This window comes from Balaenoptera musculus, chromosome 10 (assembly GCF_009873245.2).
Source record: "Balaenoptera musculus isolate JJ_BM4_2016_0621 chromosome 10, mBalMus1.pri.v3, whole genome shotgun sequence".
NCBI lineage: Eukaryota > Metazoa > Chordata > Mammalia > Artiodactyla > Balaenopteridae > Balaenoptera > Balaenoptera musculus.
The window spans coordinates 36197477-36220188 of record NC_045794.1 but is presented as its reverse complement, the minus strand read 5'-3'; the positions used below and the strand labels follow the sequence as shown (position 1 = coordinate 36220188).

General features: G+C 41.9%; 1 protein-coding gene across 2 annotated transcripts in view; it reads right to left on the bottom strand.

Moving 5' to 3' along the window:
* Positions 1-22712, bottom strand: part of ANO6 (anoctamin 6) — a 210420-nt gene that overhangs the window by 100147 nt on the left and 87561 nt on the right. For both annotated transcript variants that reach the window (XM_036865316.1, XM_036865317.1), the window contains one exon: positions 22416-22495. In XM_036865316.1, the coding sequence (XP_036721211.1) occupies positions 22416-22495 (80 nt within the window). The remainder of the gene's footprint in view (positions 1-22415; positions 22496-22712) is intronic.

The following is a 22712-nucleotide window of genomic DNA, read 5'->3' as shown; positions in this document are numbered from 1 at the left end:
GAGGTCTTATTACATCTGGCATCAAACAGAATGAAAATAATAAGATTAATGAATTATAAATTAAGATAGAGATAAAAAAAGAATGAAATTTTGCCATTTGCAACAACATGGATGGACTTGGAGGGTATTAAGCTAAGTGAAGTAAGTCAGACAGAGAAAGACCAACACTGTATGATATCACTTATATGTGAAATCTAAAAATACAACAAACTAGTGAATATAACAAAAAAGAAACAGACTCATAGATACAGAGAACAAATTAGTGGTTACCACTGGCGGAGAGGAAGGAGGGAGGGGGCAAGATAGGGGTAGGGATTAAGAGGTACAATTATGTATAAAATAAATAAACTACAAGGGTATATTGTACAAAACAGGGAATATAGCCAATATTTTATAGTAACTATAAATGGAGTATAGCCTTTAAAAATTGTGAATCACCTGTGTTGCACACCTGTAACATATTATACTGTACACCACTATACCTCAATTTAAAAATAAATAATAAAATAGAGATGGAGAATCAGGGCCAGAGAAAGTAGGAGGAAGGAAATGTACTAACCATTGGGACAATTGCAGTTGTTTGTGATTTGAACATGACATTGGCATAAGGCCTCCTGCAGCAGGCAAAAAGGAAATGTGTTCAGTGATACAGTCCTTGTTATCAGAAAAAAAGGAAGCATTCTGATTTTGGGGGGGAGGAAAAAGTTTCATGTGAGACCTTTTCAGAACCCCCAGTTTTGTCCATTTCCCTAACAGACAATGACCTTGGCAAGGAACTGGGGTTATAAATATAATACACTGGTAACCTTTGACTTTTTAGTCTTTAGTTCTCATACTGCTTCTACCTTTGAAGCAATTAGTCTGCATTTCACTGTTACATCTATGCTATCACCCTAGTCTGTGCTCTTGACCTTCACTAATTAGATTACCAATTAATATCCCAATCCGTCTCCTTGCATCCAGTTGTCCTGTTTGCCAATTCAATTTATACATATATACATATGGATGTTCCTAAATCAACATGTTCAACTCACAGGATTCAAAAACCTTCAGTTTCTCCGAGTGCCCTCTGGAGAAAGTGCAAACTTTTCAGATAGGTATTCAGATGTTCATAATCTGATTATATCCCACATTTTATTCACCATCACTCCCCATTCCTAACTCTCCAACCCCACCATGCTTTCTCAACAGCGTTTGACTGTATCATGCTGCTTCCTGCCTCTCCTCCTTTGTGCACATGATTTCCCCTCCTGAAACCACTACCCTTTCTCTTTCCCACCTATCCAAATCTTAATTCTCCTCCGAGGTCTAGCTCAGTTCTTCTCTCATGCAGCCTTCCTAACAACTGGGTTCATGTTTCTTCTTCCCTCACCAGACTACTGTCTGTACCAATGGATGTGTGTTCTGTGGACCTCTGGGGATTCCTAAGACCCTTTCAGGGGGGCCCATGAGGTCACAAACATTTTTATAATAATACTAAGATGTTATTCCTTTTTCTCATTGTGTTAACATCTGCAATGATGGTACAGAAGCCACGGTGGGTAAAAACTTCCAGCATCTTAGCACAACTCAGCAGTGGCACCAAACTATACGAGTCATCATCGTATTGTTCACCACCACTTATTCACAGTAAAAAAAGTCCCTTCACTTAGGAATGCTCTTGATGAAGCTGTAACAATTACTAACATTATTAAATCTTGACCCTTGAGTACCTGGATTTTTAATATTCTGTGTGAAGAAATGGAAGTACCCATGAAGTACTTCTGCTGCACATCAAAGTATGATGGTGGTCTTGAGGAAAAGTGCCGTGCAATTTTTGAGTTGTCAATTTTATTCATAGACACCACTTTTACCTGACAGACAGCTGACACAAAATTCAGTTATATAAGCTTGAGTATTTGGCAGATATTTTCCCAAAAATGAACAAAGTGAAACTGTCGTTTCAAGGAAAACAACTAACAATATTTATTGCTAATGATAAAATTCGAGCTTTCAAGCAAGTATATATTAGAATTTAAGACAACTTGTGTTTGCCACTGGGAACTTGATAGCTTCCCAATATTCAATGGCTTTTCTGATGAGATTGATGAAATGGAGATTGGAGGTGTGTTAACAAATGTATTTTTTTCATATTGTATAATGAAATGGGTCAACATTTGTAAGAGCTACTTAACTCAATGAACCAATATTTTCCAACTGCCCTATGCACGGTGATAAAGATCATGCTTGGGTAAAGATTCAGTCAAAATGCAAGACAGATTCCCTGTCCCCCGCCACCCCTATATTGACCCTCCCTCCTTCCCTCTCCCCACTGGTAACCACTAGTCTGTTCTCTATATCTGTGAGTCTGCTTCTTTTTTGTTTTATTCACTAGTTTGTTGTACTTTTTAGATTCCACATATAAGTGATAGCATACAGTATTTGTCTTTTTCTGTCTGACTTATTTCACTTAGCGTAATGCCATCCAAGTCCATCCATGTTGCTTCCACACCCTGGCAACTGTAAAAAATGCTGCTATGAACACTGGGGTGCATGTATCTTTCCGAATTACTGTTTTTGTTTGTTTCGGATTTATACCCAGGAGTGAAATTGCTGGGTTACATGGAAGTTTTTTGAGGACCCTCCACACTGTTTTCCACAGTGGCTGCACCAAGTTACATTCCCACCAACAGTGCAGGAGGGTCCCTTTCTCCACATCCTCGCCAACATTTGTTATTTGTGTTCTTTTTGATGACAGCCGTTCTGACAAGTGTGAGACGATCTCTAATTGTGGTTTTGATTTGCATTTCCCTGATGATTAGCAATGTTGAGCATTTTTTCACGTGCCTGGACAGCTATTTGTAAAAGAATGAACTTAGAACATTCTCTAACACCACATACAAAAATAAACTCAAAATAGATTAAAGACCTAGATGTAAGACTGGATACTATAAAACTCCTAGAGGAAAACATAGGCAGAACACTTTTTGACATAAATCGCAGCAATATCTTTTTGGATCCGTCTGCTAAAGCAAAGGAAGCAAAAGCAAAAATAAACAAATGGGGCCTAGTTAAACTTTAAAAAGCTTTTGCAAGGACCAACCTACTGAATGGAGAAGGTCTTTGCAAATGACATGACCGGTAAGGGGTTAATATCCAACATATATAAACAGCTTATACAACTCAACATCTAAAAACAAACAATCCAATTAAAAAGTAGGCAGAAGAACTGAATAGATATTTTTCCAAAGAGCAAATGCAGAAGACCAACAGCACGTAAAAGATGCAAGACAGGTTTTTAATACACAAAAGTTCACTGAAACGGTTTTGCATTCCACATCACAAGCAATCTTTAAGAAACTACCAGTTGTTAAGTTTTAATGTGGTTTCAAAGAAGAATATCGACAATTACCTGAAAAGGCTTTAAAATATTCCCCTCTTTTCTACCTACTTATCTGTGTAAGGCTGTATCTATTTCATATAGTTCAACCAAAACAACATATTGCAACTTTTAACTGAAGTTAAAAGAAGCAAATAGAAGAATCAGCTGTCTTCTCTTAAGAGATCTGTAAAATACATAAAATAATGCCACCCTCTCACTAATGTTTTTGTTTTAGAAAAGTCACTTTTCATAAAATATTTATTTTAATGTATACTGAGTTTATTATTGGTTATGTTTAAATGAATTAATATTTTTTTCAGTTTTAAGTTATAATACTATCAATATCTAATATTGATAGGTATATCCACATAAAAATGCTCTTTGGAGTCAATACTTTATTAAGGGTATAAAGTGTAAGAATAGGGCTTCCCTGGTGGCGCAGTGGTTGAGAATCTGCCTGCCAGTGCAGGGGACACGGGTTCGAGCCCTGGTCTGGGAAGATCCCACATGCCGCGGAGCAACTGGGCCCGTGAGCCACAACTACTGAGCCTGCGCGTCTGGAGCCTGTGCTCCGCAACAAGAGAGGCCGCGATGGTGAGAGGTCCGCGGACCGCGATGAAGAGTGGCCCCCACTTGCCGCAACTGGAGAAAGCCCTCGCACAGAAACAAAGACCCAACACAGCCATAAATAAATAAATAAAAAACAAATACTTTAAAGTGTAAGAATATAAAAAGTTTAGAACTGCTGTTCTACAGCATTCATTTTAGCTCTTAATTTTGCATTATATAAATTGTAATAGTATGATACAATATACATAGTATGATGTCATCTAACTATTTTTATGTATACATACTAGAATTTTAATTGGATTATAATAATGAAAGAAAAAAAACTGTTTTTAACCTATAATACCTAGGGAAGTAAGACAACAGATACTTGCTGAACTGACTTGAGATAACATATTCAAGTCAGAGGGTTTAACAGAACCATTTTATTCAAGTTCTACAAAGGTTCAGTCTTGTCAGTTTCCAAAGGCTGTTTCACATGGTCTGGAAAATTTAAGACCACACTCCACCCCAATGAGGTTGTCTGTTACTATATTCCATTAACATTTTGAATGGCTATACTGTTCCATCAAAGTAAAGTATTTTCCCCCGATCTCTGCACCTGTAGTTCCCACTTCCTAGAATCTCCCTCTCTCCCTCTTCCATGGCTCACGCCACAAAGAGGCGTGACCTCTTTATGATCTCCTGACCTTGCTGGTAGCTTAGGTCTCCCTCTCACATTCTCTCAGAGCACCTCATACTCGTCTTTAAATGTCACCTCTCACAATTTTAATTGTCTAATTATTTATGTAATTATTTGATTAATGTCTGTCTCACTAGACTATATGCCCCAAGGGATATTTCAATGAAATTTCTCAATTGTACCTACTTAACAGGGTTATAGAAATATTAACTAGATAAATATTATTAAATAAATCAACTGAAATTAATTAACCCTTTATCCTATGACATTTAGTAATATGATAGCTAAAGCAACAGGGGGGAAATCCCATTACACATCACAGAAGAAACGAATTGGTGTGATTTCTGTTTTTAAAGGAACTGCTCAGAGAGTAGATCATGGGTGGCACAAGTGGGAATGGGGAGATGGGAGAGTCCAGGGAAGAAAGGTGGTGGCCTATTCTCAGGGGGGAGCAACAGACATGAGGAGAAAGGGACAGGCTGAATCAGGTCGGAAATAAGGGTTCGGGAGGATTCTCAGGTTTCCGGCTTGAGCCCCTGAGAGGATGGAGATTATATTTACCAAAATTCAGAAAACTGGACGAGAAATATGATTAGGAGGGGAAGACGAAGGATCTGTTAGATTTCCAAGTGTCGATACTAGGGGGCTGGGGTTGAGAGGAGAGATCTAAGGCTACACGTATAAACTTGGGAGCTGTTAACACAGAGCTTGTAATTGAAGCTGAGGAAGTGAGTGTGAGAAGAGCTGGTGAGCAGAGAGAAGCTGGGGCGAGCTCTGGGGACATGTGACAGATAGGAGGGGCTTGGGTGTAAGAGGAAGGGACAGCAGGAAGGTAGACAGAAAAGTGGCTGGAAAGATGGTGAAGTGGCCAACCACAGGGTAAACTTTGATCTCCTCCTCCCTCACTTCTGTCTTTCTCTCTCCCTTCCCACTTTCCCAGCCTCCACCCACCCTGCACCAGGACTACCAGAGTAGGTTACTAACTAAACAGCTTGCGTTGTTTCTCCTTCGGATGCCTCCTGGATCCTCCTGCCAGGCTGATCTCTCTCTGGCTGCACTGTCCAATGTAGTAGCTACTAGCCGCATGGGGCTATTTAATTTACATGAATTAAAATGAAATAGAATTACAAATGCAGTTCTTCTGTCTCACTAGCCACGTTTCAAGTGCCTCCACAACCATGTGTAGCTAAGTGGACAGCAGAGGCACAGAACAGACGAAAACATGGTCAGAGAAAGTGCCGCCGCTACAATTTGCTTTGTCTTTTCAGTTCAAAAGTCCAAACCCTTAGTTGGAGAATGCTACATTCCACCCTAAACTGTTTTTTTAACTTCATCTCCTCCCACTCCCCTAGATCAACTCTGTGCTCGATACAAACTGGGCACACCTCACTCTTTTCCACTTTCATTTACTGGCATAGGTCATGCTATTAGGATACCTTCCTGTAGTGTATCCACCGGGATGGTTAGGTTTATGCATCGGTTTGCCTGGGCTTTAATTCCCGGTTATGCAATGAAACACGAATCTAAGAGTTGCTATGAACGTATTTTGTAGATGTGGTTAACATCTGCAATCAGATGACTTTAACTAAAAGAAATGATCTGAGTGGGGCTCATCCGATCAGTTGACTGGCCTTAAGAGAAAAACTAAGGCTTCTCTGAGAAAAAGAAATTCCACCTCTGGACTGCAGTGTCAACCCCCGCCCAAGAGTTTCCAGCCTGCCCTTCCTGCCACTGTGCCCCACAGATTAGAATCCACAGTTGTGGAAGCAGGTTCCTCGAGATAAATCTCTTTAATAAATATTTCTCTGCATGTGTATATTAATATAGATATATACATGTGTACATATGTGTACACACGTATAGATATATTTATACACATACATATACACACATGTGTACACATGTGTGTTTATGTGCATGATCCTACAGGTTCTGTTTTCTGGTAAAACCTCGATTGGTACAGATTTCAGTACTTAATGAAATGTACTCTTCAAGGTTGCAATATATACCGCCTTCTTCAAAAATACAAACCTGATTTTTCAAAAACAATGATTTTTGACCTGGCTGCACATTTGAGTCACCTTTGTAAACTTTTATAAACATATTCAGGTTCTTTATATAAACATATGCAAGAGCAAGATTAGTACATGAAGGTGGAGCTTGGGCCTTCCAACCAACCAGCATCAGTTGCATGACTAACATCTGTCAGATAACAATACAATGTGCAGGGGACAGAGGCATCAGTAATATCCACTCTTGGTCTTGAGGGTAAACACTGAGATATGCTGCTTGGTATTAGTCCTTGAAGCACACTGATTAATGACTATTACGTGATGGAATAAATAAAAATTTTACTGCAAAATTTAGTGAAGCTGATAGTGGTTTATTCAAAATAGCACATAAATAGCTCTTATTTCTAGTTCAACTGGAAATTCTATCAGCAAGGGTTAGTAAGTGCTCTACATATTTATTAACAGATTGTACCATTGATATTTTGTAATAATGCTGGGTATGATTAATTCTCAACCCATTGATAATCTGATAGGTACCTAAGTGCCTGTAACTACTTTCTCAGGAGCATAAGTCACAAATGCTCCTGTGTGCTCTTCTAAGGAGAGCAGAACTAATTCTTGATGCAAACACAGTCTGATTTCATGTGCAAGGGAACAAGAAGGGTTTGGCTGGGCTGAACAATGTGGGGTTGTGGCCATTTCATGGCTATCTAGCCCTGTGCCTGCAATATGCTTTGCCAACTATAAGCCAATCCATTAATGTTAGGTAAGAATTCTCACTGTATTATTATTCTATGAACACGCTTTTCAGACAGCTAAAGTGTTTTTCAATCTCTGTGTAGTCACTGAACAACACTCCTGTGAGGAAATCTACTTCTGATTTTTCTGCTTTTTATTCATGAGAACACTGAGGTCCTAAAAGGAACATCGACTTTTTTCCCAAGGGATTGAGAACAGAGTTGAGTAGGGACAGAGGGCTCTGATCCCCTGGAATTCTATCCATGCTCAGCTTCCTGGGGGCACTTTTAGAAGAACTTTCCCTCACAAAAAAGAAATTTTTTTTTTTTAGAGTAAAAATGCTTTTCCAAGTCACAGAAGTGCCTCCTCTCGTTCGCCTCTCTTCTTCCTCTTTCACAAGACAGTTTACTTTTTAAAAACACTTAAGGCTAATGAAAGTGCATGAAAGGGTGGTGATACCATTAGCATCACTAAATGATCTGTCAAAATTTTCATTACGTGTTTTTATTCTAAGGGATTTGGACTTTGCAGTCAAATTTTGCTCCAGCTACAAGTATGGCCCTGACTTGATATATTCTAATTCATACTAACATCGTAAAGATCCGCAGTATTGGTTTGCCCATTATAATTAATGAAAATGCTCTTTGGTAGTTATTACGATCTGTCAGATCACATTAATCTACATTTCGAAAAGTGACTTGGGAGAAGGAACCATAAATGCACTTTCTCTTTGAAGGAGCCATTAGGGTTTTCAGGGTAAAAGCATATTTATAATTTTTTGTTTTTGTTTTAACCAGAGACAGACTTAAGGAATACATTTGAAACTTATAGTAAAAATGTACTTTTTATTATTATTGTTGAAATAAGGAAAACTACAGTTAACTATTGGGACTTCAGGAATAAAAGAATTTTAAATCATCTTTCCAAAACCCCTAAGCCTTCCAAATTAATGAAGAGTTGGGAGGAACAGCTGCAGTTGAAATCTCACTGGGCTCCCCCTTTTCAATTTTCTAGGAATACTGTGAATTCATATTGTGTATACATTTCCACCAAGTTCTGTGTTTCTCTTTAAATTTTTATTTCAACTTTTTATTAACGTTGCTTTTAGGTCATGGCATGGTCAGGTCATTTACAAGCAGACTCTCAGCTTTAACTCAATTCTTTTGCTTCTGTGGGCTTTTTTGGCCATAACTGTGATATGCTTCTAGATGACTTATAATCAAATGAGTTCCACTGTAAATACTGATATCACATCTTTGTTCAGAATGCCCTCAGAATGCCCAGAGCTCCCTGCTTTCCTCATGCATGTTTTTGTCAAATTAACTTTGACATTCCCCAGATAACAGATAGCTTGCTAAATTTCAAATGGGATGCATTGTGGGGCAGGAATTCACAAAGCATTTTACAGTCAAGGGTTTCTGAAAATAGGGGAATAAAACCAGGTAGAATGAACACTGTTACGTGGAGGAAAGGGTTTTAATCAACTACATAATTTGGCTGCTGATGATAACAGGTTGAATGAGGGAAATATAAAATAAAATGAAAGCAACTCAAATTCATCTGAGAGCCACATATAACTGACTGACTGAAGTAGTACGTTCCCGGAAACATCCTCTCTTTCCCTCCTTCCCCGCTTTCCATCAACTCCTACGACTGAACTACATTCGGTCCTGCTGCACGTGAAACATGCGTGCCCTTCCTCTCCTCCCCACTGGCTTGTTCAACTGTTCATCATCTCCGGCCTAGACTGTTATCCAGTGTGTCTGTATGTGAACTACTCCAAGGAACTAAGGTAGTTTAATTATGAGAATGTCTTTCCACTGAAATGAAATCTGTCTGCCTATATATACCTTGTATCCATGAGTCTTAATACCGTATTTTGCACCTTCATCCACCTATTACCATTGTCGAATATTTAAAGTTGTTGTCATGTTCTTGCCTGTGTCAGGATCCACCACCATGCTCACCTTTCTCCTCTCAGTATGCTTCCCCTTAAAATGAAGCACCCAGACTGGCAGGTGGCTTTACCAATTTTGAGCAGGAGAAGCCTAGTACTGTCTTGGTTCTGAACACATAGGTACGAATGCAACCCAGATTTGCATAAACTTTCGGACACTGTTATTACATGCTCGATTCATACTGAGTTTAATTAACCAAATACCTAACCTCTTCATGTGATCAGTCATTAGCCTCAGCTCTCACGGTCTTTCCTTAGGCGGATGATCTTTATGAATTAGGAGCAGGAGCTGACTTTAATTCATATTGATTTTTGTCTCCTCTAGAAATTCATTTCCATCCATTATTCCAGAGTCTTGGTAAGATCAGTTACCCAGATAAGCACACTCTCACTAGGCCCGCATTTCTTCATTCTGTACTTAAATGTGATTTTTTTCCACACATCTTGCTAAACTCAAAACACAAAATGTCTGTGGCTTTCTCCTGTTCTACAAGCCTAATCATCACGCCCATTAAAAAAAAAAAAAAAGGTAACGTGCTCTCAGTTTGACATGACATATTTTTACTGAATTTATGTTGGTTCCTGATGACCTTTTCTTTTTTTTTAACATTCACAACCCATCTGCTTAAAAAAAAAAATCTCAGCTGTAATATCCTTGGAGATTAATGCTCCAGCTTCAATGTCTCCATTTATCAGAATTCAGTCTATGCTCAGCTTCCACTCTAATCCCACCCCTTTTGAAAACTGTCACATTTGTCCCTCCCGCTACTCTTCTGGCACCTGTCCTGGTCCCCACATCACCTCAAGATTACCAACTGTGGTCCCATGAGCAAATTTATAAGCTCTTTTAATACCCTACTGGATACATAATTTTTCTAGTCAGGAAATTTAAATTCCTTTGGACTAATTGTATTCCTTTCTAAAACTGTCTCGTGCAGCATGGACCTCTATAGCCCCTTACCGGGACTTGAACAATTTCAATCTAAAGATCACCTTTATTAGCAGAAAAGACAAAAGTCGTAATATAGAAGCTGATAAGCTCTTTTCTTCTCTGTCATCTTGTATCATTAAATTGTTTTCCTCAGGTTTGGGACCCATCACTGTTTCTTTAAGGCCTAACATAACTCAGAATCAATCCTTTTCTCTTTCACTTATGACGCTAAGCATTTGTTCACAAGCCTCAACTCACTCACTCACTCTGCACTTTAGTTTTATTCACACTTTTTTAGTAATAATGGAAAAAAAAAATAAGATTGGGGCTTCCCTGGTGGCGCAGTGGTTGAGAATCTGCCTGCCAATGCAGAGGACACAGGTTCGAGCCCTGGTCTGGGAAGATCCCACATGCCGCGGAGCAACTAGGCCCGTGAGCCACAACTACTGAGCCTGCGCGTCTGGAGCCTGTGCTCCCAACAAGAGAGGCCACAATAGTGAGAGGCCCGTGCACCGCGATGAAGAGTGGCCCCCGCTTGCCACAACTAGAGAAAGCCCTCGCACAGAAACGAAGACCCAACACAGCTAAAAATAAAATAAATAAAATAAATAAATTAATTAAAGGGCTTTCCTTTAAAAAAAAAATAATAAGATTGGAGTGTTCCAAAGGATTAGTGCTAATGCACAGAATGATAATTTGTTAGCACTCTGCGTTCAACTGGCTTTAGCTAGTCTGGCCTGGCTGGGCCTAGAAGCTTACTCACCATTTATGACTGTTTCTCTGGGAAAATACATCCTGCATTCCAAAAAAGTGACTCGGAAAGAAAGTTCTGAGATCTTTGCGTCTTGGACTGCCTATTTTTGCTCCTACCCTCCAATCCTAACAAATCCACAAATGTAGCTTCTGAATCAGCCACATAAAACAGATGAGTAGGTCCCCCTTCCCCATATTCAGGCAAAGCACCATCACCTTTTTCTCTTGAATGCACAAAAAGCTTTCAACACTGAAATGCCCTCTGAATTCTTACCACAAAAAATGGGCCAATTTAGCAAAGCTTACTATCCAGTTTATCTTTGATATCATTTCCCTTTCTGAGCCTCCTTTTGCTAAATTAATGTTCTTTTGTTTGGTTCCCCCCCCCAACCTTTTAAAAAAATTTTTATTGGAGCATCATTGATGTACAGTGTTGTGTTAGTTTCAGGTGTACAGCAAAGCGAATCAGTTATACATAATTTTTCAGTTTCTTTTCCCATATAATTACAGAATAGTGAGCAGAGTTCCCTGTGCTATACAGTAGGTCCTTACTAGTTATCTATTTTATGTATAATAGTGTGTATATGTTAATCCCAATCTCCTAATTTGTCACTCTCCCCCGCCCCTTTCCCTTTGGTAACCATAAATTTGTTTTCAAAATCTGTGAGTCTGTGTCTGTTTTGTAAATAAGTTCATATGTATCACTTTTATTAGATTCCACACATAAGTGATATCATATGATATTTGTCTTTCTCTGACTGACTTCACTTAGTATGATAATCTCGAGGTCCATCCATGTTGCTGCAAATAGCATTATTTCATTCTTTTTTTATAGCTGAGTAATAGTCCACTGTATATATGTACCACATCTTCTTTATTCATTCTTCTGTCAATGGACATTTAGGTTGTTTCCATGACCTGGCTATTGTAAATAGTGCTGCAATGAACATTGGGGTGCAGGTATCTTTTCAAATTATGGTTTTCTCCAGATATATGCCCAGGAGTGGGATTGCAGGATCATATGGTAGTTCTATGTTTAGCTTTTTAAGGAACCTCCATACTGTTCTCCATAATGGTTGTACCAATTTACATTCCCACAGTGTAGGCGGGTTCCCTTTTCTCCACACCCTCTCCAGCATTTATTGTTTGTAAATTTTCTGATGATGCCCATTCTGACCCGTGTCAGGTGATACCACACTGTAGTTTTGATTTGCATTTCTCTAATAATTAGTGATGCTGAACATCTTTTCATGCGCTTTTTGGCCATCTTTATGTCTTCTTTGGAGAAATGTTTCCTTTTTTAGTTGTGTTTCTTTTCCGTTTTAGTTTAGTGAAGTTAGCGCCATAAAGTTACAAGGCAAAGCCACCCTATTTCTCTGTTTATAGAAGGCACAAGAGTGTAAGTCCAAGTATAGAAATACTTGCACGGAAGAGTCCTGCTTTATCCCCAGTCTTCTGGATCCTGAAGATCGTTGGAGTTTGAGGCAGACTTTGGGACTTAAGTTGGGTTTCTCGGGATTCGCAAGGAAGACCTTGGACTGACCATAAAATAAACTTTATTCTCTCTCAATAGCCCCAGCACCAATTCAGTTGCCTCACGGACGTTTAGACCAGAAGTAACCAAAGTGAAGTCTGGATTTGTAGGGGGGAAGAAACAAAGATGAAAATGGATCCTTGAGCCTATTTTGAAAGAAAACTTGACCAACCACTTTGAATCAAAACATGAAAACAAAAATCTGCAGACCCATAGGCAGTTGGCTCTGATTTTTCTCTCAGACCATTCCCAGGTCAGGGAAAAGAAGTAAGATTGATGTCCTCCTGGTTCTATGTGCCACTTCCAGAGTATTACTCTCCAGTGTTCTTGGAGGAAAAAAAAACAGTTCCTTGTAGGTCCATGCAAGTAGAATAGACCCCTAGAGTTTCCCAGAGCCTAGCATCTCCTATTTCCCAGCTGTTGCTCCTGGCCCTGGCTCACATTTCCCTCTCTGTTCCGAGTCCTCCATCAGACACGAAGCACATCTGCATCCACAGACATGACCAGTGCACCTTTGTCCCTCAGTAAATTGACTCCTTATCTCCAACAGTCTCCCTTTCATGCATTAACTGCCATGGTCCCGTCCTGGACCTTGTTATCACTTGAAAATCTTCCATTTCAAAGTCACTTACTCAAGAATCCCTCTTTCTGAAGACACCATCATCTTCTCATTTTACAGTAACCTCAGAGGCCCCATGACTTTTTCTAATCAATCTGCAGATCCTCTTTTTCTTCCCTCCCCTCCTTTTTTAAGGTTACACTTCCCAGTTCATCTTTTCAGTAACACTCTTGCCAGAACTCTTTCCATCATGCCCGTCGAGCAAAGCCCCGACTCTGGCTGCAGCCCGCTATGCCCTTTCTCGGTGTCTGAGCGATGCTGGAGAAAGCCACAGCAGGACAGCTTGGTGTCATTGCAAATTCAGGCTCCTCAGAGCCCCACACGGGCCCTTGCCACTGCCCAGAAAGCCTAGCACTTTTTCTAGGTTTCTCCAGGTCAGCTTGGTCCCCGCTGACCAGGTCCCTGACCTGGTCGTACTCAGTGTTCTCTTCACTCTCAGCAGCTGAGAACTGAAGCTGTCAGACGGGAACTCCCTCAGCTTCTCTCCATCAAGTCCATAAACCAAGAGCATCCGCCCTCCGCACCTGTGCCCGCCTGAGACGCTGCTCCTCCTACCTAACGAGGACTCCTCCACATCTACAAACCATTCCACGGCCTTTTTCAAGGCAGCCCTTTCCTCTGGAGCAGGGGTCCCCGACCCCCGGGCCATGGACCGGTACCAGTCCGCGGCCCATTACGAACCAGGCCGCATGGCAGGAGGTGAGCAGCGGGTGAGCCGGGGAAGCTTCATCTGCCGCTTCCCGTCGCTCACGTTTCCGCCTGAACCATCGCCCCCAACCCCGTCCGTGGAAAAATGGTCTTCCAAGAAACCGGTCCCCGGGGCCAAAAGGGTTGGGGACCGCTGCTCTCGAGTCACCTGTCCCTCTCACATGGATCCTTCCTACCAACATGTAAATGTGTGCAGGTCTCTCCACTTGACAGAAGGTAATCATCCCTGGCCCTCATATTCTCCTCCAGTTTCCCCTCATTCACTAGCCCTTCAAACTCCTTCCTTGATAGAGGGGTCAGCATTTTCTACTTCCTTTTCTCCTTCTCATTCCATAGTCCACTCTAATCTGGCTTAAAGTAGCATCCTCAACACTCCTGAGGAGCAGCCCTCTCAGAGGACACCAGTGACCTCAATGCCTTTCCTTTATTCATCTCACTCAGTGCTTGTCAAATGGGGACAATTTTGGTGATGTATGGAGATATTTGGTGATCACAGCTGGGGAGAGGGTCCTTTGCATCTCATGGGTAGAGGCCAGGGATGCTGGTAAATATCCTACAATGCACAGGACAGCCCCCAACAACAAAGAGAAATCCAGGCCAAAACGTCGGTGGTGCCGAGCTTGAGAAATCCTGAGATGATGATCCCCACGCAACACCTGAAACTACTCACACTTCATCTGCTTCTCAGCTTCTATCCTGTCACTCTCCAGATTGTCCTCCTACCTCTCTGGTGTTCTCCTTCTGCGGCCATCTATTGATTCTTGAGTCATTGCCCCTTATTCCTTGGGAGATTTAAGCCTTGGTTCACTGTTACTTCTCCAACACACTACTCCTGACATAATCCTTGGGGCTTTCCTTATCCACATATATAATCCTTCCCACACCCTGTCTGTGCAAATCCACCCTGCCTCAGCCCCGAATTCCACTGCTCACAGCCCAGACCTGGTCTGTACCACTTACTACTCCTCCCTCAGTTATAAACATCTGACGCTCCAACTACCACCTCCTATATATCCAGCTCATGCTTTTCAATACCCCAAACTCCAAAAATTACCAAACCCCACTAGGGTAGAAATCTATTGATCCTATTGCCCCACCTTCCTCATGTCTGTGGTCCTCTACTCTTGCAAACACCCTGCAGCTCTCCTACCCTTGTCTTGCTTTGCTGAACTGACCTGGAGAAACCCCAAAACAGGTAAATCAAACTCTGCCTGCTCCACACCTACTCCCCCAAGCTGGACTTAAATGGGAAAAGCAACTAACCTCAAGTGGGCTCTTAGGGCTGCCAGGCAATCATGTTCCATTACCCAGTGCATTCACTCTCAGATGACTGTCTCATACCTGCTCTCTCTTCAGATCTCTTCATCTCTCTTCCTTCCTCAATCTTAGCTAATGGCTTGTTTCCCATTTCATTGATAAATGAGAAGCAATCAAGAAAAAACTTCAACAAGCTCCTACTAGCAGATCTATTGATCTAATTCCACCTGGGTCCTAATACACTGGCTTCCCTCCTACTTCTAAGAATGAACTGTCTCTACAGCTCTAGGTGGATGCCCTCTTCTCCTCCCATAAGGAGATTCCATCCCCTTCTTGCCCTCTCAAGGTCATCATTCCAGAAATTCTTCCCCCTCACTCCTGCATTTTCAAAGTTTCTCTCTCTACTGGACTATTTCCATCACTTTACAAACAACCATTCCTGCCATCTTAAAACTAACTAGATAAATTTTAAAACTCTTTTCAACCTAACGCCCTTGCAGATAATACCCCCTTTCTCTGTATTCTTGTTCAGCAAGAATTTTTGAAAGTGTTATCTAAATGCCAGTATCCAATTCCTCTTCTCCCATTCCATTTTGAATCCTCTCTAATGAGGTTTTGAGTCCCAGCACTCAGCTGAGACCTCTCTTGTCAAGGTCTCTGCCATATTGCTAAATCCAACCTCCCATCCCCATCAGCATCATTTGGGCATTCCTTCCTACTTTATACTTTCTTCCTTTGGCTTCCAGTACTCTCCTTGTTTTCCGCCACCTCACTGGTTCCTCCTTCTCAGTCTCCTCTGCTGATGCTTCCTCCTCTCTTCCTGACCTGTAAACACATGAACCCCCCAGGGCTCAGGCCAGGATTTCTTCCTGATTCATCTCACTCCCTCCCTTGCTGCTCTCCTCCAGTCCCATAGCTTTAAATACTGTTCATGTGCTGACAACTCCCAGATCTCTAGCTAGATCCTTCTCTTGAACTTGGACTGGATGTCTCAAGCTTGACATACCCACAACAGAATTTTGATTTTCCTCTGAATAGTCTCCCTTCCAGCTGTTCCTTCCATAGTCTTCCAGGTCAAAAATCTTGGAGTCATCCTTGATTGCTCTTTCTCGCACACCTCACATCTGATCTGTCAAAAAATCCTGTTGGTTCTACCTTCAAAACATACTGAGAATTTGAGTATATCTCACTGCTGCCATAATTAACACTCAGGACCAAGCCACCACCATCTCTTGCTTGGATTCCCGAAAAGCCCAATCGACCTTCCTGCTTCTGCTCTGTTCCACCATAGTGTTCTCGCAATAGCCAGTGATCCTGATAAAACCAGGTGAGGTCAGGTAAAGTCACCCTTCTGCTCAAAACCCCCCAGTTTATCTTCCCAAGGGTTACCCCTGAGAACTAAAATATTGCCTGCCATATCAGTACACAAAGGTTGTTGCTTCACATCGCAGCCACCTGGACGGTGAGCGCTGAGGGAGCTCAGGATGGAGAGAAACAGGCTGCCCACTGCCAAGCTCATCTAGCAGTCAGCCGCTGCAGCCACTGCCATACGATGCACCTGAGGAGACTGGCCCCCAGGTAGCTAAGGTGCATATCAAAGGAGTGATTTCAGTGAGCCCAGACTCTTGCATCTTCCCATACAGAGAAAAGCACTAAATTCCTTAACTTGAGACATCTGGTTTTCTTTTCTTAACAGTAGTCCTTTGATGTTCTGACTACCTGGTCTTTTGTTGCAAAAACTTCTATATATCCTGGCTTCCCTCCTTGCTTCTTCGGAGCAGTCTCTCAGAGTTATTTGAGATGCTGTCTCCCGGGCTTGAAGTCCTAAGAAAGTCCACCAAATAAAACATAACTCTCAACTTTTAGGTTGTGCATTTTTTTCAGACAACACCCTCAAATAACTTCCCAACCCACTCAGAGTAAAACCAAAGTGTTTACAATCGCCTATAAAGTCCCCAGTAGCTACTATTCTCACCACCCTTCATTCTACTCCAGTCACGTTGGCCTCCTGTCCTCAAACCTTCCACAAACTCCCACCTCAAGACCTTTGTTCCTGTTGTTCCCTCTGCCTGGAATGCTCTTCATCTGGATTTCCAAAGAGTTTGCTCCAGCATCCCTGCTTCAGGTCTTTCCACTGATCACCTTCTCTGAGATTTGCCCTGTACACCTTGTTGAAAACTGTAACCAACTCCCTCTGCAACACACACATATAATCCTTCCTTTATTTTTCTCTGAAGGACTTACCATCATCTGACATGTTGTGTTTTATTTATTTTGTGTTTTATGTCTCCCCTACCAAAATGTAAGCTTCACACGCACAGGAATGTTTTCTGTTTGTCTGCTATAGTGCTTAAAATAGTAGACATCAAATAAATATTTGTTGACTGAATTAAGATTTTAACTCTTTCTTCAAAGTCACATCTATTTTCATCTAGTTAAAGACAATCAAATTTGAATTTCAGGAAATCAATGGTATTCTCTATTAAGTAGTATCTTCTCTCAAAAAGGGAGCCAGTTACACAAAACTCCAAATGGCATAAGAAGTCTTCCGACCTCCTTCTCTCTGCATAACCACAAGTGCTGAACAAAGGGAACATATTTGCTCCACTTTAATCCTCATCTTCCCGAGTCTCTTTTCCTTTTCTAAACCCTGAGGTTTCTCATCATCTTCCTTGGTTTACCCTGTTGTAATCCTAATATTCCTTTGCCAGCCCAAACTCTATCTTATTACTTACACCAAATTTGGTAGAAGGTAAACAAAGGGAAACATCATCAACTGGCATGAGACAAGAGGCTGTAAGAATCCTCCCGCCTCTAAAAAGCCCGGGGAGTCATAAATAAACCTCAAGTTCTGGAAAGGCCGAAAGAGAGGGTATTATTATCGAGACTTAGATCATAAAATGTAATTCCTTAGCCTTCTCTTTCCTTCCACGTGTTCTCATGTTGACTGCAGCCTGGTTTCTACCCAGCTTGCTGCAAGCAGAGTCACCGTTGCTAGATCAGAGTTCCTCCCCATACCCCATCCTTCACCCCATGTATACTCAGGCAATCAGACCCATGTGAGTTCCTGGGTCAGTGCCAACAGAGGCAGGGTTTCTAGAAAGAGCCTTGACCACTACCCAACATTTCCCCCTACTAACCCCTCAGTCCCCAGGGTTTTTCTCTACTCCCTGGGGCTTGGGATCAACCTGGGGTCTGCTGGGGCAGTCATGCCTGCTGGGCCCCTGCAGTGACACCTAGATCACCTTTGCTCTTTTTTTTTTTTTTAAGATGTTAGCTATGAGTTTTTCTTTCTTTTTTTTTTAAATTAATTAATTAATTTATTTATTTATGGCTGTGTTGGGTCTTCGTTTCTGTGCGAGGGCTCTCTCTAGTTGCAGCAAGCGGGGGCCACTCTTCATCGCAGTGCGCGGGCCTCCCACTATCGCGGCCTCTCTTGTTGCGGAGCACAGGCTCCAGACACGCAGGCTCAGTAGTTGTGGCTCACGGGCCCAGTTGCTCCGCGGCATGTGGGATCTTCCCAGACCAGGGCTCGAACCCGTGTCCCCTGCATTAGCAGGCAGACTCTCAACCACTGTGCCACCAGGGAAGCCCAATCACCTTTGCTCTTCACTACATCTGGGATTGGGAGCACCAGTGGGAGCCTGGGATGCCCTACATCTGTGCTGCCATCCTGCAGGACCACCTTTATATGCTCCATCACCATGTGGATGGCTCCCCATCCTTGGTTCTAACCAGCTTGCCTAGTGCTGCAGTCTCTACTTCTAGTCTGAACTCCTACAAGTTTATCTGGGTCCCTGGTACTCAGTTTCCAGCCTCACTTTGGTCAATCCCTTTCCTCAGAGTCTGATACCTGTCATCACACACCCCATCTACTTTCAGGGTCCGTGTCCCAAAATGATGGTCACCAATTACATGGTCCCAGAGCATCCGACCATGCCACCGTTTCCTCGACAAGTTCTCTCTTGAACTAACTGCTTTGAAAATTCTAAGGTAATGAATTACAGTGCATTGGCACAAGGGAACAGAAAATGTCAGAGACGATATCAATGTCAGAGGAAAAAACCAGCTTGGCGCTGTACACCTTAAACTTACACTGTGCTATATGTCAATTATATCTCAATAAAACTGGGGGGAAAACAGCATGGGAAAATGTTCAGGATAAAACATTAAGTTAACAAAGCAGGTTATAAAACAGATTTTCATTGTGCTTAAACAAAAAACTGAACCACGACAGAGATGGTTTCCCACCATAGTGAGATAACCAAGGGACTCTCTGTAAGGTCAGCCCTTAGCCAGGTCCCTTTCACCTTGACCCTCACCCACACATGCACCTCACCTCGGAGTGGGTCTATGTCTAGTTTCAACATGTTCCCAGCTCCTCACAAGCTTCGGGGTGGCAACAACACATGCACCTATGTTCACGTCTTCATTCACCTTTTAACATGTCAGCATGGTTTGGCTAAACTCACCCACTTCGGCCCACAGCGCGGAGCAGACAGTGGGGAGGGGCAACATGTGATCACGGGACAAACTCTGCCCTGCACGGTGGCCGCTGTCTGCAGGCACATGAGGGATTCACAACAGCATTTCTTGACCCGTGATGTATGTAGACTACACGGCAATACTTTGTCTGACTAGTCACACTACAGACACCTGAACTGGGAAGGAAACCTTTAATGTACTTATCATGCCATAACAAGCACTGCTCTCAGGCCTTGTTTCAAACGAAAGAAAAACAAATTCTGAAGGAAACAGACTAATAATGATAAGGATTTTGTCCTCCCTCTTGGCCAAACTATATAAATACATTCTGTTGTACAAAAACACTGGCCTCTTGATCCTTCTAAAATCTGAACTATTTGAGGATAAGGCCTGAGTAAACATGGTCTATGCCTCGCTTTATTTCAGTTCAACTCAGCAAACTGCGGCTGGACCTTCCGAAATGCCACCCGGAGAAGAACAGAAGACTGATTATCCAGTTCCTTTTATTCTTCTCTCTCTTTTCTGTTTCCAATTTTGCTTTGCCTTTGGGCTCTTTTTTTTTTTTTTTTTTGGCATATACATACTTAATTTATTTTTTATTTTTTATTTTTGGGGCTCTTTCTGCTCCCAGTTTTGTACTGTTGTCCCTGTTTCTAATTTAAGATTTTGGTTTGGATCAACTTGGCTGACTTTGTCCTGGCACGTGCCCAATCCGCCTCCTCCCCAACTGCAGCCACCCATTCTGACCGATGCTGTAACTTTCTGCCTACAAAAGAGGCTTCCCTTAAATATCAGGCCTGAGTCCCCTGAGTACCCTATTCTCAAGGCAGCTTCTATGCCTCCTGTTTGTTTACCATGGAGACAGTTCGGAAAATACATGTTTACTATGGAACTGTGAGTACATGGGCTACAGTGATGCTGACGAGAAAACACAAGCAGCTATGTATGTGCTACACAAAGATGTGGCAGGCAATGATCATCAGATGTGTGAAAATTTATAGAGCACAAGAAAATCACAGATTCCTCCCTGAATATGATATGAACACACGATTAGAGAAAGATAATAGCCAGGATATAGAGATCTGATATCAACCACACAAATAAGGAAACTGTGATTAACAATTTCAGCATCGGGGCTTCCCTGGTGGTGCAGTGGTTAAGAATCCACCTGCGAGTGCAGGGGACACGGGTTTGAGCCCTGGTCCGGGAAGATCCCACATGCCGCGGAGCAACTAAGCCCGTGCGCCACAACTACTGAGCCTGCGCTCTAGAGCCCGTGTGCCACAACTACTGAAGCCCATGCAGCTAGAGGCCCTGCTCCACAACAAGAGAAGCCACCACAGTGAGAAGCCCGCTCACCGCGACTGGAGAAAGCCCGCGCACAGCAACAAAGACCAAAAGCACCCAAAATAAATAAATAAATAAAGCTATTAAAAAAAAAAAAAAAGCAGTTAGAAAATAACAAAACAGAAAAAGGTCAGCTCCATGAGTCTGTACCAATATCATACTCAAACGTGAAATATCTGTGTCAATTCTACTTTGGGGCTGTAACGGCAGAAATCAGAAAAAAACACAAAACTGCTCTGTTACTTTAAGATGCAGGAATATTGGTGAGCATTCACAATTTTGCTTCGCTGAAAATCTCATTGAATATAATAGGGAAGTCATTGAATACTATGTCTTTCCATTATATCCAAGTGATTTTCACAGTAGGCAATCTGCTAGTACACCACAGGAGTCCCACACTTTGAAATAAAATGGCATTGTGGATAGAGTCTCATGTGCGATCCCTTTTCAGTCCAGAGTTTCCTTACTCTTGGCTGAATTGAGGGGACAATCCATAAAGAGTGTGTGAGAAGAGGGAAAGCACATAATGAGGTGTTTTTTGTGGTTTTTTTTTTTGGCCGCTATCAATAATAGAATTGTGCTCTGCCGATTACTGGAGTGGGGACTATACATCATACTTTGAAAATAAAAAAAAAGGATTTTTCCATTGCTAAGTTGGTAGACAAGCCATTTGCAGCAGGGGGCAAATATCAGTAAATCTAGGGGGATCCTGGCATGCTTTCCTTACACATCTGGTGCAATAACGAGGTATAGGAATTAGAGACACACTTCTTCCCATCACCCTCTTCAAATAAGCCTAACATAAAATCTATTTAGTAAGGACATTCTCCACCAGGCATCCTATGTGCTTAATTTTCTCTAAACAAGGCATTAATAAAATCACAGTAGCACCTAATAAGATTTTTAATTCCTTGAGGGTAGGAACCATGGCTAATCTTTAATGAGTCTAATTTAGTGAAAGCACTTAGTTCCCTTCTTAGCAAAAACAACCAACAGAATATTCCTAGCCCTACAAGATGTATCCATATAGGTTGTGTTACTGAGGCTCCAGAGTGAAACAGGAATTGGACTGGTCAGTGTACCTGGATGTGCTCAGTAAAGACTGGTTTCCAGAGTTATTGACAGCAGAAACTGGTAGCAAGGGTATCAATGAATAAAGGGGGAGTTTCAGACACACAGTGCTATTTTCCTGCAGAACAAGTTCCCATTTGCTATTACAGGCAGCGTGAAGAGCGAGCTTATGGTGCATGATGCCAAGACACTGTAGTTCAGGAACCTGCTCCCCAGAGGACGAGAGCTTTGCACACACAGTCCCAACAGCGAGGCCTGTGCCAGATCTAGAGCCCCTGAAGGCAAGAACTCCTTTAAAAACAAAACAAAACAAAACAAAAAACTCTCTTTCTCCACTTTGTGAGAAACCTCTAGCTAACTGATACAAACTTAAGATCGAGTGGTAGTACTCACAAACTCCGGGGTTCGGAAATCCTGCTGACTTTCCAGTGATCCAAAACGGGAGACAATCGTCTGTTCAAGGTTTTCCAAGACTGAAAAAAAACGAATAAATAAATGAGCATGAACTTTCGTTGGCTCACATACTTTTTTTTGCTTTTAAGTCAGCAGCACTGGCTTAAACTATTTTTAGCGTCTGTGGCACACTTACAGGTTGACATTATTTAAGGCTTTCGGCTATCAGGACACTCAAAATCTTCAGCAGCTATTTCATCTACTGGACAATGCCACACTTGTAGGATATTAGGTCCT